The sequence below is a fragment of the Manacus candei genome, unplaced genomic scaffold, assembly GCF_025592945.1.
Source record: "Manacus candei isolate 608988 ecotype Guabito, Panama unplaced genomic scaffold, ASM2559294v1 h1tg000085l, whole genome shotgun sequence".
In the NCBI taxonomy this organism is placed as follows: Eukaryota; Metazoa; Chordata; class Aves; order Passeriformes; family Pipridae; genus Manacus; species Manacus candei.
In genome coordinates, this window is record NW_026138133.1 from 934935 (window position 1) to 962045 (window position 27111).

Here is a 27111-nt window from a genome sequence, read left to right on the forward strand (position 1 = left end):
GGTGCTTACATCTTGAAGCAACTTTCCTTTATACTAGCTGTTTTTGAGACCCAGGAATGTGAATTCTTGTGAAGGTAAAGAACCATTATTGAAGCAGTTGGAAAATAAGACAGTAAGGGAAAAAGTAAACTCAGAAGGGCCAGAGGGAAAAAGTCCAGAAAGAGAAGACTAAATAAGAAATTACTATGAAATATTCAGTGCAGGTATTTTGTTCTTGCTGCAAACTAAATGTTGCGTATGTCAGAGTGACAAATAGTTCATGCCTTACTCCAGTCTGTACTGAGCACATTGTAGCAAAGGCTGCAGACACCTCTTGTTGAGAGTCTTTGTACCTGAAAGATCCCTGCTGGAAATCCTGCTTCCAGACTTGCACTTCATCTCTTCTCTTGTGTGAACAACTCTGTGCCAGATTCACTTGTGTGAACAGATATATGGCCACTATGAATCCAGTGCAGATGTATGTTTCTTTCATGGAATTCAGTGTGTGGGAAAATGTTTAGATGTTTGAATGTGTCATATAAACATTTTAATTATTATCAACTGTAAAATGAAATGGTATTATCTTCACCTTTTAGAGATTCTTAAGTTATTTTTACCAGACTTCAATATAAATGAGAACTCTCAGATTTTTAAAAGTACTAGATCTTATTTTGTGGGTTGTTGGTTTGTTTGTTTGGGGTTTTTTTGTTTGGTTGGTTTGTTGTTTTTTTTTTTTTAATTTGTAAAAATTGTTGGGTTTAATCCCTTTTAGAGATCTATATACATCTGTCAGTGAAATTATTTCTGTGATTTTTTCTTTATACCAGTTGTGATAATACCACCTTTCAAGTATCATGAAATATTTTGTCTAGATATATACATAGGTAAATATATTTTGCTCTGGTTTAAGCATACTAGTAGTTTTGTAAAAACCTTCTTTTACAATTAAGAAGATACCTTTATTAATTTCATAGCTTGTAAGAATAACAAAGAATCAGGGTATAAAAAAAATTTATTTTTCTTTAAAGGAAGGTCTGCTATATTTTGAGAACTAAATACATAGCTATTAACTTTAAGTATTGTTTTTGTGTGACATGACTTCAAGTTTCATTAAAGGTGAAATTCTGTCCCTTTTTGTTTTCATGGCCTTGACTTTAGTGGAATCATAGTTTTACCTTAAATTTACACATTATTTATATCTGTGGATTAGGAAAGTATAATAGTGATATGACTGCTGGAATGGGACAGTGTTATTGGTCTTTGTTGCAATGGCTTATTTATGCAACTCATAAACAGTAAGGAAATGGAGTTAGAGATAAGTAATAAGCTTTTCTGACAGTCTTATTTCACTTATTTTAATGCTTTTGTTGCTTATATTCTTTCATATTCTCTTCTGTTTTATCCAAAATCTGGAATAGAAAATCTTGAGTACTTAGAAGATGGTAAGCAGATCTGATTTCATCAGAACTACCTGCCACACTCAAGTAGTGAAGATTTTCTACTTTGTGTTTTTCCAGTAACTCAAGGCAAATAAGTCTCTGCATATGAGGGTCAGCTAAGATTCTTACTACTTTTTAGCAAAAAAACCAATAGTTCCATTATCTAAACATGTTTTCAAAGGAAAGCATGAATTTCTGATATTTTACATGATGGTGGACTGAGGTAAGATGCTGAGATAATTCTGTGTGAATATGATAGTCTTGGTGCTCACTCGTGTCTCGGAGCGTGCCTATCCACCCTACTGAGCACTGTGTCCTGCTCTGGGCCCTGACTGATTCGCTTAGCTCTAATATATGTGCCACATCTATCACATCTATACACACTTGTGCAAGCAAAAGTCGAGACCCTTCTGTTGACATATTTCAAATATCATGACTTTCACACTAGCCCATTAAATCATTTCCAAATTGTGTATGCAGACCGGAGCAATAGGTGCCGTCTGCTCCTGTTTCAGGTACGGTCTGTCAAACTCTGCAGCTACACCAAACTGAAAGGAATCCATGTTAATGCAAATTGCAGAAATCCATCCTCACAGTGATGGGGCCTTAAGTTGCTACATTTTAAAGATGTGCTCTTTTCATGGTATACTCCACCAAACATTTTGTGTGAATTAAGTAGTCTTAAAACACATGATATGTAGCTACACTAAGAAATATCTTGTATTTAAGATGACAAGTAATGAGATAAAATCTTATGCAATAATAGTAAGAAAACCACCTTTTTCTTATTTAATATAATGCACAACATATTAATGTTTTGAGAGAATACCGTAAAAAATCCCAGATGTGTTTAGCAAGTGAAACATTGAGTACTACTTTATTTATAAATTCATGTCTCAACAGGAAATAAATTTGTTAAATAGATAAGTTAACACTAAACTAACTAAAAAAATGTTTTATATTCCAAAACAGTTAGAAAAATATTCCAAAGATATGCCACAGTCTAGACAACAAACTCCTAAATCACTGTGTGTGTGTGAGAAGCAGGTCATAGACATAGGAAAGCACTAACATTGAATAATCACCCGGATATCTGATGAAGAAAAAGAAGAAATAACACTGTTTCTGCTTTGACAGTTTTGAATAATGACAAATATTAAGTTTTTTTGTAAACCTTAGAAAAATACATTATTGTGGTAAATAACATCGTTATTTATCTGCCATTTTATCAAGTATTATAGCTGTTAATGGTAGAATAAACATGATGTTTGTGTGATAAAGAAAAGTGTGTGCTCATAACCTTATATATAGTTATAAGTAATTGGGATATAAATAAGTGGTACATCATGGTCAGTCAAGAAATCCTGACTTTCCTATTTCAGTGGTTGTAGATATTATTTTGAATTATGAGTCTATTGGCATGAGTAAGAATTTATCAGTGTACAGAAAGGCTGCATAATCTATGTTTTATTATAGTATAAAGCATCATATGAATGAATAATAGTTTTGTATGCTGTAAATAATAGCATACTGTGTATAAAGCACATAATTTATTTATTAAGATGGTTGATAAATAGTAAAGAAAAAAAATTGATCTGGAAAACTTCAGAGTGCCATCAATTCTTTTTTGATATATGAGAAAGTTGCACATTCTCAGTATGTCACAGGATGCAAAAATTTAATCCAGTGCAGAAGTGTAATAAAATTTCCTGCAACATCATATACCAACACACAAAAAATCAATTTAAACTGATTTTTTAATATATATAATATTTCATTATTAAAAACTGATTTCCTTCACTTTCCAGCACCATGTGGAAGCCGGTCAACAGGCTCCGAAGGGACTGTATTATCACCAAACTACCCCAAGAATTATAGTGTTGGTCACAACTGTGTTTACTCTATCACTGTTCCTAAGGAGTTTGGTAAGTAGGTTTGGTCTCATTCCTATCTTTTTGTTACTTGAATACATTCTGGATGATTTGTATGGTTGCTTTTACATAAAAAATATTAATGAGAAAAAGCTGTTTTAAACTGATACTTCTGTTAACACTTTTATCATTTTTATAGTGCACTATTTCCTCTAAATGCTTATATTTATCATTATCTTTTGAATTTCTCTTTACTGACAAATGAGATTAGAGCAGCATGTGTCTGCCTGGTTTTTGTAGATTACCAGATCTTCCATCAAAAGTTTACTCCCATAGTAACATTTCCTTCTGCTGACTAGACTAAATTTTAACTAAATTTTAACTATGTCTTCTGTCCCACACAAAGACAGGACTTATACAGCACTGTTGTATCTCTCTGAATTTATGAATTATTTTATCTCACTTTATTATGAAACAATGCTTAGGATAACAGTTGATGGTTGTTTGGCTTCTTGGTAAGCAGTATGCCACATACTGAACATCATTTTGTTCTTATGGATAGTGTAGAGGTGCATAGGCTACTACAAAATAAATAAATATTTTTAAGTACTGTCTTCTAAGTCATGGCAATCTATCCTTATTCCTCCAGAATATTAAGGAAAAATTAAACACATTTGTACAATTCTTGATTTATTTCTAGCTGTTAGAAACATGTGCTTTTGATATAACTAATTTTTTTTAGATAAACTGGAAAGTTTATGTCCTCCCACTTCCATCAAAATATAAAAGAATTCAGTGATATATTCTGAAATATGATTATGATAGACTGTCTGCCCTATCTCGGGATAGACCTTTACTCTTTTTCTTGTATTTAAATAGTGTATTTTGACAATTAGTTCAGGTACGTGTAGAATATATAATTTTTTTCATCCACTTTTGTGCATACAGAAAACAAAAATACCTGTGTGTTGAAGGAGAAAGGTAAAAAAAATACCTGCCAGACAAAAATGAGAATGACATGATGCATTGAAACAAGTACCAAAATAAATATTTCCATTTTAGATGCTGTTTTTCCAGTGATACTTCCACAGTAATCAGAAGTAGTATTCCTTGCACCCAAAAGCTCAAATTTTAAAATACAAATCTTTCTTTGAATTGTACAGTGGTGTAGGGGTTAATATTTCTTTTGATCTGTGATCTTTCTTTATCATCACTAGAATTATTCCAGTAACAACCATTGAGAAAGTCAAAGTCCTTTTGGCAATCAATTTAAATGAAATTTTTTTTGCATTCAATATAATTATTTGTCTCAGTCTGAAATTTTAAAATAATTACCTATAATTCTGTTGTTTTGGGTCCTGGTAGAAGACATTGCATTAGGAAGAGTTTTCACTTGCAATTTTTGATATGTAGGGATCCCTCACTGACAGGATGGTCACCAAAAAATGCTGTGAAAAAAGACACTGCATAACATCTTCAACTCACCTACTAGTATACATCACAAGGGGTAGATTTGTCAGAGATTATTCACAACAACAAAAAGTCAAACCACGTTTTTTTGAGAATGAAGGGGTACTCCAGCAAAACTGCTGACATAAGATAATTTTCCTAAAGGAAACAGCAAAAAATCTTCCATAATCTTCTCTATTGCTCAAACCTTCAGTGTGAAATATAGCAATCAAATATTTGCTGAATGGAAGCTCTTCAGGAACTATTTTGGCATCCAATATAGTACATGAGATACTTTGTTACATGAGTAACAAAGAACAATTTGGGGGAAAAAGAAAAAGCTAAAACCAGGTCAATATAGAAAAAACCCACAAACAATGGAATAGCATATTTAGTGTGTAGAAGGGAACTCATTGGCCTGGATTAGTTTTTGATGGAGTGAAAAGAAAAGCTATTTCATCTGCAGCTTCCCAGGTTCTCAAGTCAAAAATTCTGTGGAAAAGTCATTTCAGAGTGGACTTTTTTCCAGTGTTTCATTATTCTGTCATGAAGAATCACAGTTGCAATATTTCATAGCATGACAGGTTTAAGCTACAAGATAAATGACTCACAAAGGCACACAGTGTGCCACAGGAAAAATCTTTTGTAAACATGGAAGACTCATCTTCTTTGACACTCTCCCACTGATATTTTAAAGTGGTGTAATGATCATTAATTGTTCAACACTGAAATCCAGCACTGGTTACAATTAAAATGCAGACGTTGGAGATTTTTTTTTCCCTGATACACATAAACTAATTTGTATTCTCTGCTTTGCATAATGGTGTCATCTGTACTTCTATTTAGGTTAATATTTTTAACAGTAAAATAAATTTTATGCCAGCTTGCTTCTTTCTGTTAGAGCAAAAAGATAGATTGAACATACACAGTAAGGTATGTAAGCGTGGCTTTGAGCTATGCTATCAGAAAACTAGGTATCAATTCTCAGCTGCCATCAAAATGTATAAAATTTAAATTAGAACTCTCTTTTCCTACCAAGAAGCTAGAAAAATTGTATACAATTGGGAAAATGTCTAGTTTCCATGGAAACATTTGGTTTATGTTTACAGCAAAATATAATATTAAAAAATTGCAAGAATTTTATTGCATGACATTTTGTGGCAAGATTACTTAGAAATTTGGCAATGAAGGTAGATCCAGTTTGCTTACTGTAAACAGGGAAATTAAAATCCACTATTCTCTTCAATTCTTGAATAACCAGCTTGTATTCACAGACACATTTCTATCATACACTTATGCTATTTTCAGCTTTTGCTTGTGTCTTTTCTTGAATTCCTGGAGATAGCCCTGATAATTGTACATAGACAACAGAGAGAAGAAATAAATAGAGTCAAACAGCAGAACTTTCAGATTATTATTAATAATAATATCCTTGAAAGAGTAATTTTTTGCCAACACTGGAAGGTCAACATGCAAATTTTATTCTGCCAGTGAAGACACACATAGAGCCAACAACGGTGTCAACGTGTGTTTTCTGTTAGACAGCTCACTGCATCTAGAATTGTTAGACAACAGTCGTGTCACAGTAGAGTTATTTCAGTACTGTTTGATTTGATTTCAAACTCAGTTTACATTTGGAAAGAAAAAGATAGGCAAGGACAGATTGCAAGTAGCAGAATGTGCCAAATAACAACCTCACATCAAGAGGAAATTAGAAACAAATTGTACTTACGATAATACTTCACTGCATTACAGTAAAACATTTGCTTTAATACCTTGAATCCATCATCACTGCTGTGCACATCTTAATTTCATTTAAGAAATGGGGCAGACGTGTATGGACTGATATTTTTTTAAAATGTGGAGGATTTAACTCTGCATCTTAAGTTAAAATGGATGGAAATGCCTGGCTGAATATCTAGCTTCAATATTTTTAAACACAAACTAATCAATTATTGAATTAAGTAATAATTTGCTGAAGGGGAGGTAGAAATGATAGAGTATGATCTAAAATATCAAAATGCTACCGTAGGCAGGAATCTGATTCTGCTTCACACCCTCTTTTTATACAAGCAACCACTTCAAAGTGGTTCACTTCAGTGAGACTACATTGTTCAAACAATGATTACTTGTCAACAAGATGGAGTGAAACCACAAAGACTGCTCCAAATACTTGTATGTCCAACTGTATAAAGATTCGAGGCACTAATTTTAGGAGAAAGAGATGACAGTGATCCAGCTTGTACCCTGTATTTTATAAAAAATAAGTCAGCACACCTTTCCTTTCCAAATGACTTGAAAACAAAATGACTTCCAAGAAAAGTGACTATTTATTTATTTCCACATTTTTATTTTATGTTAGGTAACCATAAAACTGTTTTTTAAGACAAAATCTATATTTTGTGTATTTGTTCCCCAAAATTTTGCATAAAGACAGCAAAACTAACTCTATCACAGGACACTTCTAATAAAAACTGAAAATATTTTAAAAACCTGAATTAATGAAGAAATTTAATGAAATTCAACATCATGCAATACTAGGGATGCACATACAAATATTTATTCTTAACAATAGAAAGAAATACCTACTGTATAAGTAATCCCAGTAGTTGATGCTAAGTTCACACCCCTTTTCCTTTTTTTTTGTATTCTTTCAACTATATTGACATGTTATTTCTCTTAACACCATTCTGTTCTGCAAGATTTTCAAAGGATCTTGTACCAGAATGATGCTTAGTAAATTCTTAAAACTGAACTTTAAGAGCTCAACATTAAAAAATTTATGAAAGTCCTTTTCTGCAATTTTTTCCAGTCAGCTAACTAAGCTTCATTCAAAAGTACATAAACTGGAATTTTATCTAAGATAGACTTCAGAAATCCTGGTCAGAACTAAGACATCATTGTGAATAGAATATCAGGCAGATACAGAACTAGTTTTCATCCCAGAGACAATAAACCTAAGAAAGGTAATATTTAATTGTAATATTTATTTACAATTGATGAAGTAATTTTTTTTAAATTTTCTATTATCAGTATGGAAAGGAAACATTCACAAAATTCATGTAAATGATGTTTTATGTTAATTTAACTCATTGCCAGAATATTGGTTTGATTTGAAAATTTTCTGAGTGGACTTAACTGTGGTGAGTACATGTCTTTTCACTTGACTCTTTTTGAATTTAAATTTGAAAGTTATTGAATAACATGGAAGAGGGATAAGGATGGAGACAGGTTGCTTTGAGCCAGAAAAATATGTAGGTTGTATTCATTGTGCTAGAAACAAATAATGCACCCTCCTACCACAATAGAAATTAAATATTCTCAATGCGCATTGAATATGAATATGAATTTATTTCCCATTATTATTTTCATTAAGTATGAAAAATAAACTATTTTTCTGAAATTTACAATGCATGCAATTAACCATACAAAAGTACAGTCCATTTCTCCCTTTAAGTAAGAAGATTGTATAGCTATATAACAAATACAATAAAAATGGGTAGAATCTGGTTCATTGTATTGTGTGCAATTTAGCAAGAAAAGAATGTACAGGTGGTGACCCAGAAACAGAAAACTTAGAAGCATATCTTCTGCATATTAAATGGACATGAAAATCCAAATGAAAAAAATCTTCATCCATAAGTGTGTGTTCTGGACCTTTAGAGTCAGATGCAGTGACATGATTTGTGTTTTAATCTGTATAATCCAAGTGGAGATGATCTAAATACGTGAATGTTGTCTTGAAGTGCTGCCCTTAAACACTGCTGATTTATGCGCATATAAATTTTAGGCTTGCATGCAAAGTAAATAGGTGTGTATGCATGTCACTGAATCCTTTCAGTTTTAGTAAGGTATCTCCTCTCTTGTTTTAGTAAGGCATCTAACTATGGAAGTTAGATACCTAGTCTATGCCATTCAGATCCTTCCTCTAATCAACAAAGAGAAATACATATTTCCATGATGCGATTCATCCCATCTAAAATATCTAGCTGCAATTTTTTGGAAGAAGATAAATTCTTTGTAATGTAGAAGAAACAACACAGTCTTATCATATTCATTCTGGTGGCTACCATGGGTTAAATGAATTAGAGAACATTGCTGCAAATGTAGTCTACATCCATCCTGTAATTATGTTGTATACCCATAAGTTCATGATTTTATCTTGTGAATATGTGGTAAAGCTGACAATTTCAGATATGTTTCAGTGAGTGGCCATTTAGTGGCTTGAACTTGGATGATTCAAATTCAAACTTTACTTGGGATTCCTTACTCTTAAATGTTTTAAACCCAACACTGGACATGAACAAAATCTGTGTCATGTTATTAAGTGTATATTAGACAATAATCCCTGCTTCTTTAAGTGTTGTTGGATCACCTACTTAAGAAGAATTTCACATGATGAACTGTATTAGATTAGTTATTCTACAGGAACAGGAAGCCAAGGCCTATAGACTGTCTACAGAATGAATTCCTAATGTATTTGCGTTGCCATCTGGAAAGGGAAAATGAAAGGCAGGATTAGTTATATGCTAGAAAATTTTTTTTGTGATTTTGCAGAGGAGTTTAGTGAGTATTAAGTATTCTATTCTCCAGAATATATAATAAATGTACCTGAAAATGCTATTTAAAATATAAATATTTTCTGAATTTGGTGTAAAATTAGTTATAATGCAATAGTTTTAAGTTATATATACTAGCTATGAAATTATTTTCTCATTGATGTAAGAATTTCTTCCTTAGAAGAATATTTTGCAAGTTTTAACAAGGTTGTGCCAAATATTTTTATTTGTCATTGTATTTCAAACACAGAGCAGTAATACTGACTACTTAATTCAGTTATGAATAGGCTAGTAGCAAAATATTGTATACCAAACATACCTAGTGGATAGCGAATATATTTTTTATCATACTGCTAAATACACATGAATTATTGTGCTTCAGGCTTTCCAAAAATAGCTGAAGCTTGCAGTCTCAGATTTTTTTTAAGAATAGAGGTGAGCGTTAGTTGTATAACTATTAACTTCTGGTTTGTTTTTCTAGTTCAAGGCCAAGTTTGTGTCATATAGATGCTGACTATATAATCTACAGAAGGACGAGAAGGTCATTTCACATCACTTTCCATTTAACTATGAATCTCCTAGGTTTCTGAGAGGAAGGACTAGCAGGTTTTATATACTCCAACTCACTGAGTACTATTTCATTCATTGGTTCAGTGCTTAACATGCCTGCCAAGCGAGCAGATGCCAATAAAAAAGTCACCGTAGGGTGACATTTAAAGAAAATCAAACTATTCAATGTATTTTTGAAATAAAATGTAAAGAGATTTACTATTTTAGTTGCTTGATATGATTTGAAATCACTTTTTCAGTGCTCTTTTTAGATTTTTGTCAATAAAAATGATTAGTTTTGGCTCAAATATTAGTGATGTGTTTGAATATAATAATGACCAATTTAATACAGACTGCTAAATAGCTTAAGCTATTGAGTTTTACTATAAACATATGGCACCAGTATAGCTGTCTTTTTAATCACCTAAATTCAAAGCAGAATGATAAGACCACATCTATAGTCTTCAAAGAAATTCATAGTTTTAAAATAAGTAAAATAATTTTACTCTCAAAGTTTTAATTGATGAAAGATTTCTAAAGATTTTTTTTCTTTTGTTATTCTGAGAGGTGTGACTCCAGCTGCTTCAAATATTAAATTGTCAAACCTTGTTCACAGAAAAGGCTGTTATTATAATAGCTGAAATTAGTCTGGGTTCCTGATTCCAAATAACAGAGAAAAGACTACATTACAATTGTTGCTTACATGATTTTCTTACTCCTGAGGATGAGATTGAGTGGTGGCATATTTTCTGAACAATTCTGGGTTTTTGTTATGTTCACTTCTTACGGCAAGAATTAAGTACTTTAGCAGGACAGTATCAAAAGCTTGAATCACCATTTTTTAGGTTGTTTTAACATAAAGTTATATTAATAATGAAGTGTCATTTTTACCCTTAATCTCTATATGAGTGAAAAAGCTGCTTTCTCACTCTTCAAGTCCAGCCAGCTGGGGAGACCAGGCCTTTTTTTTCTCTTGGGGTTTGTGTTTTTTTGGTTTTGGTGGTTTGGGGTTTTTGCCATGCTCCCCCCCCCCCCCCGCCCCAGCATTTTCCCATTTTGTAGTTCCAAAAATCAATAGGAAAGTCATCCTAACAGAGCAACTGAAGTGCCTGATACATAGTTTCACTGGTTGGCAGTAAGAGACAGAGAAACCTGGGCAGGGAATCCATGAGAAGTCATTATGACCATTGCCAAGTTTCCATCTTGAAGTATTCTGATATATTTCAGGGAAGGAGCTCATAAGGATCAGACTAGAATCAAGGGACTCCAGAAAATCCTTTTAAAAACATCTGTTATAAAATGGTTCATTATTAGGCCCTGCTCATACTGTTATAATCCATACTTCTCACTTTTCCTCTTTGTTATATTCCTTTGGATATAAGCTATTGCTCTCTCTCAAGTGAGCTTATCTGTATTGACTCAAATATTGGTGTTCACTACTGAGTACACAGATATAATCTTCCAAGAGTGAGGATTTCTCTCTGATTTATCTTTAGTTATTTTTGTTTAGAAAACAAATAAAAAGGTCTTTGCAATCCTCACTCTGCTTTGTGTTTCTTCCATTTGCACTCCTGACTGCAGAACTGGGTGATTATTCCACACACTTAAATCAGAATCTCTGAGCACTCTATGTCACTGAAAAAAGGAGTTGTTTGGATTTTTTTAGCCATTTTCTGTTTGTATCCAATTTATATTTATAATAATTTAAAAAGAAATTTTCTAGTTAAACTTGGGATAGAGCTAAATTGCATCTACTCTGATAAAATGAGTAAATTTCAGGAAAATAGGATTAAATTCTCTAAGGGGAAAAACCAAACTTGGTATTTTGTGAAGTCATTAAAAATCTGTCAAAATATGGCTACTTGGTGAGGGGGAATTGCTTTGATTTGCCACTTAGAGAAGATGTTGAATTTCTGTTTTGGGGGCCTTTGTGGAAACCAGTGAAAGGTTTACTATTGTTTCTGATAGGTTGCACTTAGGGTTTGTCAGTCAGACAGGAGACTGGAAGGGGACCATATCATTTGACGATCGCAAAGGATGAATAGCAAAAGAAGGAATGGGAAGAACAGGAAAAGTAGTGTGTATACATACATATGGGTACATATACATATATGTTGTGAAAGGGTAAAGCCTCTCTGAAAGCAATGCTCAGCTAAAGAGACTTGCCTAACTCTGATTATATGAGTGTTGCATGAGAAGAAAAAGGCAAACACAAACTTTGTTATTGACATGGGGTGAGACCTACCCAAGAGCACTGCTGTGATAAGGCGCCTTTACAACATCTGTCCAGATTTTGTAAATATGTTCGAGATTGTGTCATTGAGTAATGTGGTTCTCTTGTTGTGACTATCACACCTGAAATTCCATTCTAACAGTGTACTTATTAAATGTAACATTGAATGAACTACTCTGCTTTTTGTTTTAATACCCAAGGTCTGCACAGACCTGTCATTTTAATATATGTGTGATGGTAAACACCCACTTGCATTGTCCATCAGAAATAAGTATCTAAAAAATCTGGGGTTTGTGAGGTTTCTCATGATTGAATCACCAAGTCAAACTTTTATTTCTCCAAGCCATTGGAGAAACTGTCTAAACTTTCAGCAGCAACATCAAGAGAATAATAAAATCCTCATCATATTAATATACACTGTTAGGAGTTATTTAAAGTATTGAGGTTTCATACTTTTTTATAGAGAGAGTAAATTTTGTAAGATGACATTGGTGGTTATTTTGTATAACTGCTGTTGATCAATGTCTGGTAATGTACAGGAAACAGTTATTTAAGAAAAAGGTCAAGTCTTCATTTTGTATATCATGTCCAAGTAAATATTTAATTTTAAATTTATTTTTAAGATAAGATCAAAGTTCACAGTTAAAGCCTTAAATAAGTTTAATATACCTCCAACATAAGCTAGCATATTTTTATTTACAATCTTATGCTACTGGTCTGTTTTTCTCTTCTTTTTTCGTAAAAACACAGAATCATTTAGTTTGGAAAATACCCTTAACAACACTGAGTCCAACCATTAACCTAACACTGCCAAATCCACCACTAGACTATGTTCTTAAGTGCCACATCTGCACCTCTTCTAAATACCTCCAGAGATGACCATTCTGCCACTTCCCTGGACAGCCTGTTTCAATGCTTAACAACCCTTTCAGTGAAGAAATTATTCCTAATGTTCAATCTAAACCTCCCCTGGCACAACTTGAGGTCGTTACCTCTTGTCCTGTTGGCTGTTGACTATCACTCCCAGGTCATTTTCTGCTGGGCAGCTTTCCAGCCCTTCTTCCCAAACCTGTAGTGCTGCCTGGGGTGTGGAAGAGGAACACAAGTGTCTTGTATTACTGTAGTATGACTTTTCTTTTCTTTGTTTCTCTTTCCTTTTTTCTTTTGTGGTAATGGTCTTTCACTTGCAAAGCTCTTTCTCAAAGATAGTCTCATAGTTCTGATTTTTACAGGTGCTTAACTTTTCTGTTCAGTCTTATTTATTAATTTAGTTATTGATAAAATGAAAATATGGTTAGCATTGCAAATAAGTCCAAATCTGTGCTTTAAAAAGTGTGACAAATCAATTTTCTTGCAATTTCAATGTTCGTGCCTAAGTTTTCCATCGCATCTGTCACTACATCCTGAATATGTTGCAGATATACATTACTATGGTTATCAGATGTTTTGTATTCTTGCAGTTGGACTTTTGCAAGCTCAAAATATTCCTTTTGGTTTGGTTTTGTTTCTTTTTTGAGGAGGGGAGGGTGTGTGTGGGGGGGAATGTGTGGGTGCAACCTAACATTACATCATAATGTCAGTGAGATTTTCGATTTAATTTCTCTGGTAGTTTCATTTCCTGTCTGACTGTCCAAAGCCACATCTCTGAAGTCTCAGCTCATGCTAAGATTTAGCATCTTTCTGTTGTAACCAAGGAGAATAAAATTTCTTTAATCTCAGAGGTGAAGGAGTTATCTAAATTTTTATTATTTGTTGATTTTAATGGTAGTTTAAAAGACTCTGAACTGAAACAGGAAGTACACTTAACACTTGATGGGATGGTAGTAGTGAATCTCAAAGATGTAAGTCACCTAAGTTTGGTTCACAGCCAAAGCAGTATTATGAATTTTAATAATCAGTATATGTTCTTGCACTGAAATTTGTGGTAAAATCCTCAGTAAAATCCTCCTGAAAGACAAGGTATTTGAATATGTTGACTGTAGAAGAAGACCATTTCCACTAGACACTCAGGATTGTAAACCATTATCACTCACACCACTTTGATAAATGCAGAGTAATAAAGATGAATTAAAGGAAAGTAATGAATTTCTACAACTTATATTATTAAAATTATTTCTTATAATTTTATTTATTTATTATTTATGTGTTGTCTGTTAAATTATTTATTATAATGTATTAATTAAAATAATGAAAATAATGCAATTTCAATAATATACTCCTCAGTAATAACATTATTGTAATAATAATAATTACAATAATAATAAAAACCTCACTATAACATTCTCATCATATTTAGAATGCATTTTTCATCACTTCTGTGTTGTTGCTCTGCTAAAATAAAGTGATAAACTGATTGTTATTTAAGATTTATTTTCTCCACAAACAAAAAAGTTTCTTATTTTGTTCTTGAAACATTCCCTATATTTAGAGTTAACATTTCAGTTATAAACTCAGGCAGACTTACAACACATTTGTTGCCAGACTGGTAACTCTGATAAGTGGCTACATAGGAATCATATTGATGAATTCCTGTTTCTCCTGTTTACTGGTATCAAATGACTAGAATATTTTCACTTTTTCCTTTCACAGGTTTTCTTTCTATAGCTTTTGATAATTTTGATAATGAAGGATTTTTTTCATGTTTTTAATGTTCCACTGGGAGTTCTTTTCAGTTTGTCTACTAATGAAAAGAAAAAAATAATTGCTCAAATATTAATTTCATCCACATGATTCCATAAACTGAAGTGATAATTTGTTTCAGATGAATGAACAGGTTAATCATCTGATCTAAACAATAACATTTACTAGTAGGATCATAAAAGATAATTATTATACACAGAAAGCTGTTGTACTTTTAATTAGTAGCTCTAAATTAGCTGAGAGGTGATTGACGAAACAGAGCTTTTCCAAAGTGACTTTGTCATTAAATCTAGAACTCTTAATACAGAATAATAAAATGGCTTGAATTAAACCTGGTTTCTTATTAAAGTTTTTTTTCTTATTTGTGGATTAATATTGTTCTATTATTGTATTGTTCTTGTCCTTCTTACTATTACTCCAAATTTTAAATTGTTCATTCCTTCTATTATGTGTATTACTTAAGAGGTTAGTGTCCCTGTGGTCCCTACATAAGCACTTGACCACAAATTTATTAACAGAAGACTAGCCTTCAAATTTGGGCACCTTATTTAAATACCTCTTTATCTCATTTCATGTTCCTTTGCTACATTTTTTTTGGTTATAATTTTCTTGAGTTAAAGAAATCAAGTTTTACCAGAACTATAATGAAGAGGTTTGTAGAATAGAACTAATTTTAACTTCATGTTATTTGTGTCTTTTTAAATAATAGTTTTATTAATGATTTTGGGATATATAATCACAAGAGACAACAATAAAAATAACTTTTCTTGATCTGTTATCTCTTTGAATATTCCTTCTGTTATATATAGGCTACTGTTAAGATCTACAGGCAAACAAAAATTTGCAGGTGTGTTACATTCTTCTTCAGCTCAGAGACTGTATAGAAAATTAGCAATAAACAAAATTCAGATGTTTTAACAGTATATTCCTCTTTCTTTTCATAAAAAACTTGCTTAGATAGTCAGATACTATGAAAGTGTCCATTCAGATTTGTTTCCCAAAAGCATATAAGCAATTGAATACAAAAGCAACACAACAGAATTAGAAAATGCTGACTGTGTTCAAGATTAGTGAGATCTTCACATTTCAAAGATGCATCCACTGTTCAGAACACTCTTGTAGTATCAGGACAATGGCCTCCTACTTACTCTTTGCCTCTTCCAACCTCTTCCACTCACTTTTCTCAAACAAATTGGACAAAAGTGACCACAAATCATACAATGTAAACAACTGGTCTCAGAATGTTATTATCTGGGTAGTAGGTTTTTGCAGCATAAAGTATCAGTTGTTAGCTGTACAACCTTGGATTCTTTGTTCTTGAATCCTGTTCACAGACTATTTTACAGGAGACTAAAAAGAAATAAATTAGTAAGTTACAATTACTGGCCTCTAGAGAGAAGCATGTCACCTCATTGTCTTTTCCCTTTCAGAGTGTTCTGAGTACTTGCACATCTTAACAGTAATGTCTTGTATTTAGAAGAAGAAAGATAATAAAATTTTATAATGTAACATTTTGTATAATTATTGATTTTATTTTTCTTGGTTTCTGCAGTTATGAATAGTACTTTATAGTTTCATCCATCTAATTAGATATTAACCTGAATAAGAGTAAGATAATTAAAAATTTTCTCATGCTTAAATATTACTTCTAATATAAAAAACCCCCTAGATAGAACTATTTATTTGATTTTTAAATTTAGCAGTGTGTCATGTTCATAATGTACTTGATAGTTATTTTGTGACCATTATACCTCCAAAGATAATTGTATTAACTTTTTTTTAAAATGATAAATTTTAAAATTTAAAATTAAAAAAAACCAATAAATTAAAAAGGTTTGTATTTAACATGAAGACTTGTTCTAATCTCATTTCATCCATTTTTAACTTTAATTTTCAAAATAAGGCCACTTAAGTATTAGACTAATATTATCAGCACCCTACTAAAAGTGGTAAATTCTATACTCAGTGATAAAACTGAGTCTACTACATTTTTCCTCAACTGTATTATTATGAATTCCTCGTAGGAATTAAAAAAATAAATAGATATCAGAAAAATACAATAATGTTAACAAAAAACTTTATGGCATTAATGTTAATTATTGATAACAGTTTAGCTAACGGACAAATTGGAGAATGGCTTTCTTTGGCCAAATATCATGTGGAAGCAGTCCTAGTCTAAATGAAGAAGTGCCTCCCTTGATGTACCAGTTACTGTTTATGAAGGTGGCTGAAGACTCTTCAGCAGTGTTGGTAAATCCATTCCACTATTTTTGTCTATGTGATTGTCCCACTTCCATCAGGGATTCAGAGTCTGTACATGCATCTGTATTTGTAGATAATCATGTAGTCTCTTACTTATCAAGGAATCATAGAGTCATGAAATGGTTTGGGAAGGAAAGGAGCTTTAACGTTCAGAGGATGTGAGACTTTAAATTAAATGACTTCTCTATATCTCTGTTTATTCATTTGTAAGACAGAATAATATCATTAACCTCAAAGAAACACTATGAAAATTGATTGGAGTAGCACTTAAACAGTCAAATACAAAAAGGTACTTTGTAAACCTGAAGTAAAATGCAAATCCTATGTTTTACGTTACACCAGGAATATGCATGAAACCCAGAAATAAGCACTGAGAATCTCTTTACAGTCCCACACATCCCCTTTTAAGTATTGCCATTTTCTTGCAACTGATGTACCATTGAGTTGTTAGCCATGATGTATCATAGTGTGATACAGGGTTTGCACGCTAATAAAAATTAAATGGAGATGGTAGATACACTTTTCTATCATTTGGTAAAATTTAATGCAATTTACTAAGGTAGAAAAATTGCTATGTTCTTTAAAATCTTATCTTTAATTTAAGTAATAAAAAATGGAATTAATGATACTTTCAAAAATTTATTTTCTCACCTACTGTATTGCTCATCGATGGACTTTCAGAGAAGTGAATATATAACTTTATCCCCCTTGCTATTCCCCTCAGAGCAGATTTGAAGACAGGAGCTTAAATAGAAAGCTCTACAAAACAGTTAATTTCAAATCAGCAGCTAGGGACAATTTTTATTTATTTTAAAGTTTCACAGTTCTAATAAACTGTCAGCTAATAGTTCTGAAACATATGAAGTCATCTCATCTACCTGCAATGAAAGATAATTTCTTGCTAAGAGAAAAGTGATTGAAAGAGATTCAACCTTCTGGCTGAGAAAACAAGTTCAGAGTGTAATTATATGTATTCGAGGTAATATACTTTAATGTCTTCGATCAGGTATCCATTTTTAATGTTTGTAAATTGCCAGCTGCTAAGATCAAAGCCTTCTGCATTTTGTAATACTATTTGAGAAAATTAAGCCTCTCAATAGCATAGTCAAATATGAAATGATGTTATGCTATCTGCAACATATGTGATTGTAATGTGCATATATAATAAGTTAATATAAAGTGAAGCATAAACGTCTTTGATTCTATTCTTTTTGGTTGAGTGCATACTCCTTTCTGCTTCAATAAAATAATGTACTATGCTATGTATAATAAAACTGAAATAATTTCACATTTTGAAACTCGATACCTTTATAAAATAGTATTTCTTAAAAAAAATGCTTATAGTTGCCTACATTAGAAACCACTGTTTGAAATTATTACCACAGCTGAAGTCTGAATAAATCAGTATTCGTATTAAAGTCATGAAGAATGAAGATTTAGTCAGGTGCATACTGGTTAAAATTTAGACCTAAACAAATGATGAATTTATAGAGGGGAAAGAATTAGGGCAGTAAAGGTACTGAATGATGGAATAATTTGCCTAAATAGAGACTACAGTTCCATCACTTAAGGTATTTAAATCAAGACTTTTCAGTCTTCATAAATACAAATTCTGAATCCATAGACCTAGACCATAAAAATCATCATAATACCAAGTCAGAAAACAAGTGTGTGCCCAGCAGTGTCCTTCCAGCAGCAATAAATGTGTCAATCCAGGTAAAATACAATCTTAGGACAATGCTTACTGATGGTTCTCAGAAGTACTTTCTCAGTCTCCATTGATCTGTAACTGAAGGAGTTTTTGATCTGTATGTAATACCTTTGGTTTTAGTACTCCATGGGTTCTTCAATTAATTTACAAAATTGCTTTTTCAGTCCATTTAAGTTTAGCATTTATGACATCCTGTAGCAAGCACTGTCACTCTGCAAGAATGTTTTGTATAAAGAGGTGTTCCCAGTTTAAAATGTGCTGTTGTCTTTTTTCACTTGATGGTCTTCAGTTTTTATACTTGAAAGGACTGTAAAAATAATTCCCTATTCGGTTTCTCCATACATCTCATGATTTTATAGATTCCTATCATAATCTAATTTTCAGAATGAAGAATTCAAATCTACTCACGATGCAAAACAGACCATTACATAGTTGTTATTATCCTGCTCATCTTTCTCTATGTATTTTCTAATTTCACTCATGTTTTTACAGAGGGCAGACCAAAATGTCTAGTCCCCTGAACCCTGGATATTTATGTTTGTCTTATAATTGCTTGTTGTTTTCTTTTCTTTTCTTGATAATTGCTAATATTTTATTCCCTTTCTGTTGCTACTGAGCACTGAACTGATTTTTCACAGGAATTACCTGTTATAACCTCAAGATGTCAGTTCTAGGTGGTTAATAGCTAATTCAAAGCCCATCATTGTGAACATAAAGTAGGTTTATTTTTTCCTCATTTGCAGTACTTTACAATAAATTTCATATAATATTTAGCCACTAGTCATTCATTACCATACTGTCTTTCTGTAACTTTTCAGTTCTTTCTTTTACTTATTTGATAACTTAATGCCATCAAAATATTTTGTAACTGTTACTAGCATTTCTTAAAAATAATTTAAGAATAATTGAAAATCACAATTTCTGACACATATCCATGAGTAGGTCTCTGCATGAAGAAAACTATTAATGCCTACTGTTTTTCCCCTAGGTTTCCTAAACCACGTACTTTTATTTTCTTTTAAATATCATTTGCTAAAGCACTTTTTAGAAATTTTGGAATTATATTTTTTTAATAGTTAACATATGTATTATTTCCTTAATATAAAAAATCTAACTTGTGTCCTAAATGATTGCATAGAAATGTCATGTAATGTAACTCCATGTAAATAGAAAAGATTTCTAACTGATAGCAAATCATAGTGATTTTGGCCAATATACTTAGAAAGGTAAACCCATGCTAGATAAGGACCTGATCAGTAATCTTGCAAGGTCACTTAGTATGAGTAGCAATAATTTATCCGATGTCACAGACAGCTAAACCCTGCAGCTTTGCCTACTGGCTTGGTAAAACAACCTCAGAAAACACAGTTTGTGCAAAGTAGATATGAAACGGAATTCTCTCATTCTTCTTTTAGTTAGGATTATAGCATTAATAACTGATGGATCTGGGAGGCATTATCATAGATTTGTGTTGTGTTATATATCAGAAAAATACCTAATTAAAAAACACTACTAGTCACCAAAAACTGCTGTTAAGAGAGATTACACGTAGGACTGAAATAATACAGGAAAATGTCTGCACATCTATTCATTACAGTGTTTCTGTAGGATATTTTGAAACTAGTGTACTTTTACATCAAACAATATGTTGCCTAACTTATCAGTTGGCCTCTCTGTGCAACTTTTATTCAGATTAAATTTCTAGTTCTCACTCTAGTCAATGATCTGGGTCCCTTAACTAACTCTCAGTCCATTAAATAGAAGATAATTATTGCCTATAGCCATCTGTATTTTTTCTCAAACTGTCCTACTTCAACTGTACTTTCACTTCAACCCCCTTTCCCTGGTTTAGAAATACAATGGCAATATATGAGAGGAAAGGTACATATTTCACGCATAACTTTGAGACTGACATTCTTTCAAAAATAAAAAAAAAATTACAAAAGTAAATCTTAAGCAAATTTCATGGGAACAGAGACATTTTTTCTCTTTAAATATGGTGTTATGATCTAAATGGAAAAAAAAGATACACCATAAAGAATTCAAAAGCTTGCCATCACACCACATTTATTAGAAAAAAATATAATCTTCATCATATAGGTAGTAGTGTCACATTTTTTTCTTTTTAGTGTATATGCTTGTATCTTGGTTTTTAATTTATTTTTCTTCTGTACTCTTTGCTACCTTTCACAAGTGCTCTCTTTTCCCTCTTTTGGCCATGTTATTATTCTGTCTGTAGTTCGGTAGCTATAGAAAATGTATATAAATATGTATTTATGTGTGTTATATGTATGTGTGTGTGTGTGTGTTCCTTTTACCTTTTGGCAGCTTTAGTATCCTTTCATTTTCAGTTTTATAATTTTTTTCTCCTTATTTTATATCTGATTAGTTTTTGTAACATTAATATATCAACTCCATTAGTTTTCATTGCTCAGTCACTCCGCACTTCTCTATCCTTACTCCTGTCAGTAAAAATACCCATTCTAATGGTTTATACATAAACCCAGCACTAGCCTTATTTTGACATCTAGTCTGCAGTGCACTCAAGAGAGTTATACTGCTAGAATTAATTTTTACTTCTTCCAAGTTCAGGAGCACTAGGCAACTGTTATTTGCTTTGAAATGAAATGAGATTTACCCAACAGAATACTATCAGCAGGGACTCTACTTTGTATTCATCAACAATTAATATTTTTCCTGTTACAGCATATGCTAAAAACTGTCAGCCATTACAGAGAAATCTAACAGATATCACTAAAGATTACTGTTACAGACACAGAGTAAACTGAATGTATTAACAGTAACTGGCAGACAACCAAATGTTTGAAAGTGTAACAGGAGAAACATTCAAAAAAATGACACCTCCGCTACTATTTTCATTTAGAAACTCAATTATGACAGTAACATTGCTAACTCAGACATACTCAGCGTTATGTCAAGCTGAAGTGTTCCACTGAACAGTACAAAATCAGATCAGATCTTCTGATTCTTTTATGTGAGATGGTCAAAATTTATTGACATTTCCTCACCAAAAGCAATATTCCCATGTATGGATTCTGTAAGATCATCTCTTTAGGATGTCATCTTTCAGTATTTTCCTTCAAAAACCTTCTCAGGGATTACTGAACAATTTCTCTTCAAAAAGCCCAACATATATTCAAATTATCTTGCAGTCTAACTGGTCATTTTTCTCAGGCAGAAGGGGTTGAATACCAGTTTATTTGGTGTCTACGTGAATATAATTTAATTTTAAAATATTGAGTCAGTCCATCATTTGAATTGCTAGTTCAATACACCACAGTGTATTGGAGTTCATCCTAAACACAAAATAAAACTTCATACATTTTTTCTTATCTGCTGCTTGTTATGAAGCTAAATACTTAAATACTCTGCAAGATAACTGGTTAAAAGTGATTGTCATCATACTAGTGTAGTCAAATCTTAATGCAGGTGTCTGATTTTATGAAGAATTCGTGTCTGTCTTATGAGAATAGGCACAAGACTTTCTCCTATCTGGTGATCATTTGATTAATGACACCAATATGATCAGCCATAAAGACTTGCTGAGTCTTTCTCATTGAGAGAGAACGTCACACAGCAGTTTCCTGCTTCCTGTAGTTTTGCCTGAATCCTGCTTATTTAAAGCATAGATTTTCTCCATTGTTGTTTTTCATTTAGCTGACTGACCATGATCCACCACTAAAAACAGTGAATGGGGTCTCGAGGCTTGGGAGTTAAGATGCGTGGGAAATTTTCTTCTTTCTTAGTGTGCATTTCTTCTTTCTTAGTGTGTACTTGTTATCACCATAGAGACCATTTCTCTAATGAGAGATTTCGCTTTCCCTGGTTTTTAAAGAAGGGTATAGCTTCTCAAAAATGTGGATTTTTTTCCTCTCTTTTTTTTTCTCAAAAAAAGAATTAAATATGGTATTCTAATTCCTTTATAGAACTTCACAGAAAAAAAAAATCACAGCTAAATCATAAGCAAAGAGAGGGTATCATCAGTGGAGCTGATGGAGCTATCAGTAGAGGCAGATGTTGGGTTTTTTTTTACTGTGAAATAAAGTTTTCATGCTGTTGTGAACAAAACTCTCATTTGTAAAGGTTATTTATATTGATGACAGAAATTATGTTTGAAACTGTGAGAAGTTAGCTTATGCAGAGTAACTTCAAATTCTGAGGAAGTCCTCTAGCTCTATAATTAGACCTATGTGTATATCACAACTGTTAGACACCTGAACACCTTTAATTTTTATTTACAGTTAGAAGAAACCTATTTTAGACATAGTAGAAAAGACTTATTAATATAAATGTCATTATAAATGCTGATTCAGCCTTGAAACAAATATCAGGAGCTTCACCAGGAGGGCTTGTACAAAATGCATATTTCAGTTTATGTAATAACAATGTTTAATCCTTGTTAGTTCTTCTGGTATTATCTGAAAGGCAAGTGAATTACATCAGTAATGTACTTGATTTTACACTAGAGCTTTCTGAGTTCAATAAATGATTAGGCATACAAAATATCCCTAAAAACAGGAACCTCAAGGTGAAGAATTATATTATGATCTAAATCTGTTGATATCCATGTAAATTATTCAAAGTATTTCTTTAGAAACAATAGCTGGCCTAATATGTAAAATAAATATATTTTACCCAGGTATATATTACTTGATCAGTACCAGTGTTAATGAGGATTATATTCTATCTGTAAAGATCTGAATTTTGAGTTGAGTTTAATTACTTACTGGATCAGAAGTGAGAGGAATTCAGGGACCTCTTTTGGAAGAATCTGACTATATAAGGCCCTGAAAAGATGAGAAGTCCAGGAAATACAGTTAATTTTCAGGGATCACCACTTTAAGATCATGAATGGTCTATCCCAATGATCTGGATATCAAGCAAACATGGGAAAGGTAGCAAAAAAAGAAAAAAATCATAGGTGAACAAAAAACAAAAAAGTGTTTAAGAGGTTGAAGCAAGGTCCCATGTCCTGGGAGAAATAAAAATGCTTAAAAAGGTGGGGTTAGGAAAGCCGAAACCCATCTAGAGTTGAAACTGGAAAGAAACGTGAAAGGTTTCTACAGATATCTCACCAACAAAAGGAAAAGTAGGGAAGATAGGGGTCTATTCTTGAATGGGATGGAGTCTCTGATGAAAAGGGATGCAGAGAAAAGTGAATTAATAGATGTCTTCCTAACTACAGTTTTTACCAGTAAAACAATCTTGAACCCTGAGTCCAGTAGAAAAGTTACAGAGAAAGAATGATTTGACGGAGGACTAGGTGAGGGAGCACTTAAACAAACTGGAAAAACACAAATGCATGGGACATGATGGGATGCACGAGAGGACCTTTGAAAGGTCATGACAGCTGAGGAAGCTTTCTGAGGCTATAAGAAGACAAACATCATTCCTATCCTCAAGAACAGCAATTTGCTCTATCACTTTCCCGGGTACAGAGGTGAGACCAACTAAGCCAGTTGGTCTCACCTCTGTACCCGGGAAAGTGATAGAGCAAATAGTCCTGGTCACCTTCTCCAAATATTGGAGATGGTCGAGATGATTAAAAGTAGTCACCAGGTTTAGGCTGGATATTAGAAAGAGGTTCTTCACCCAGCGGGTGGTTGGGTGCTGAAACAGGTTTCCAGGGAAGTGGTCACAGCACCAAACCTGACAGAGTTCAAGAGGTGCTTGAACAATACTCTTGGGCACATGATGTGACTCTTGAGGATAGTCCTGTGCCAGGCCAGGAGTTGGACCCAATGATCCTTGTGCGTTCCTTCCAACTCAGCATATTCTGTGATTCTGTAATGATCAGAATTTCTCTTCTTGTGATGTAATCTGAGCTAGTAAGGTGTTGGTCGCTACACATTACAGTATTCCACAGTTTAATTAATATAGTCAGTATCCTGGCACAGAAAGAGGAAGGAACAGAATCTAAATTCTGTCTCCCCTACTGGCTAGACTGTATTCCTGCTTGACTTGAAGCAGCAGCTTGATTCACTTAAACTTATATTGATCATAAAACTGTGGGCTCGAAAACCCTAACTTGAGCTTTCGGCTATTTCATATTAAACACATCCTGCCACTAGGTCCTATTTGTCAGTTCTTTTGATGTCTCAGCCACACTAATCATCTCAAATTTCTTCTAAATATATTTTACCTTAAGTCAATGAAAACTTTTGGTTACTTTCTCATATTTTTTTCTCTATTTTATCAAGAAATACACAACTGATATTGAAAAAACAGTTACCATAGTTTTAAGTAACGTGTTAATTCACTTTCTTCAGTGTTATACTTTTAGATAGTAAAAGCTGCAAGGTAAAACTGGAAGCAAAAACAGTCTTGAAATACTTATCAAACATAGCCTTTGAATTTGACTCACTATATGGTATAATTGCCGTGTAAATATTTTATAATAATTCATTAAAATACAAATATAGCTTATCAATTTTATTTTTACAGTTTTCCCAGGATACAACCCTTGATAACAGTCACATGTGCTTGTTATGTGTACCTCAGCGCTTGCCTGAATTTTCTGTACATAGTTTGAAACTTGATTCAAAATGGGAAACAACAATGGAAGCCTCAAGGAACTTTACTTGGTTCAATGGCAAAATGGAATTCATTGAGTATGAAAATAAGATTTGATACAAGTAAAAATCTGAGAGAAATGCTTGGCTGGATTAAAAATTTTGTTAGTTATCTTTAGCAACACCAAGGAGAAGACTTGAATCCAGCTAAATATTATTTTGAAAACAAGCAGAGCTATTAAAAAATCAATTATTAATTTTCTGGAGATTGGAGAAAAAAATAAGGAATATAATTTGATATCTCACTTTTGATTCCTGTTAAAAATGCACAAAAATCTTCCAAATTGTCTCGGAAACACTTTTGTTGGAACCTTTCACAATTGTAATGTCCAGTCTTTTTCTTCAAAAAGAGGTTTTCTTGGTTTTCTTTTAAAAATTGAAAAGAGTATGTAATAAGATGATGAGTTTGGAAATTGGAACTGCCTTTTTAAAAAAATTAGTGGAAAAAAAAAACCAAAATGAAAAGTCAGCAATTTGAAGGCAATGCAGTTTTAATATACTGTTTTTAAAGGTTTAAGGGTGTATAAATTGAAAGAATTGTAATTGATAGCTTCATCTTTTATAGTTAAATATACCAGAGGAAGACATTGTAGAAGTTTTGCAAACAAATATAATCTAGTAGCAAGGCATTGAAATATTTATCCCAAAATGTCTAACCGGGATAATGAACCAGAACTGATTCTTCCTCTTTATAGGTGTTCCTGTACCTAAACTATCTCACTACTTCCACCTTTAGACATGTATAGTCCTTAAAAAAATTTTCCCCTCCATTGCCAGTGATGGAGATATGAATGTTTTCGAGGTACTGGGGTCAGAACTAACCCAAGAAATTCCTTTTATTTTCACTGTTTACTTATATTGAAAGTGAAAACACCTGTGATGTGAATGTGCTGCACAAACTGTTGAACTTAAGTGCAAAAATAAGTCTTGAATCGAGTTGTTTTATTACTGTGACTTTAAAAATAGTATTCTTTGTCATCCAGTAGATATGTTCTGAAAAGTGTTTGTTACCTTGAATCAGTTACTCATTTATTTCACAAAGGTAAAAACGCATTGAATGTTAATATTCTTAAGAAAAATTAAACTTTCTAGGGTAAGTAAAAATTACATAGGCTTATCAACAAAGTAATTAAAAATGCACAATATATAATAACATACCTGGATTATAAAGAACATTGCACTGAGAATTTAGATGTGTTGGATGGAGGAGAGCACAGAATGTGAATATATATTCAACAGGAGCAAAATCGTTTTGTTCCCTTATTATTAGAATCTTTTAACAATTATATGTACATGTATGGCTTGTGTACCTCCATTGTCTCTTTTATATATAGTTTTATCCTTTTACTGCTGTAATGGTATGGAAAATAACTAATATTCAGCACAAGTATTGCTGATTTAATATTTTTTAAAACAATATATTAATGTATATTTTGGTCTCTGTTTTTTTTTTCCCTTTCTCAATCTGTTCCCTGTGTTTGGTTTTGGTTTTTTTCTTGGCTATTGGTGCCTCTTGCTTCTTTTCCTTTCTATTTGGTCAGTTGTTTTTGGCCAGTTTGTGTTTTTCCAGACGTCACTCCATGATGTGGTTGAAGTATATGATGGCCCAACTCTACAGTCATCTTTGTTATCCTCTCTCTCAGGATCTCATTCAGGTATCCTTTAATAGAACTGTCATTTAAGTGAGTTTTTGTTGTTTGTTTTTTTGTTTACTTGTTGTTGGTTTTTTTTAACCTAGAAAGATATGTATTAAAAAAAAAATAAATAAATATGCTTGTTGTATTTGCTTAGATTCAACTCAAGCAAATGTATGAAACCCAGATGTT

General features: G+C 32.5%; 1 protein-coding gene across 4 annotated transcripts in view; it reads left to right on the top strand.

The window, feature by feature from the left end:
- CSMD3 (CUB and Sushi multiple domains 3) overlaps nt 1-27111 on the top strand; it is a 619378-nt gene that overhangs the window by 460223 nt on the left and 132044 nt on the right. For all 4 annotated transcript variants that reach the window (XM_051812144.1, XM_051812141.1, XM_051812142.1 and 1 more), the window contains 2 exons: nt 3227-3343; nt 26827-26940. In XM_051812144.1, the coding sequence (XP_051668104.1) occupies nt 3227-3343; nt 26827-26940 (231 nt within the window). The remainder of the gene's footprint in view (nt 1-3226; nt 3344-26826; nt 26941-27111) is intronic.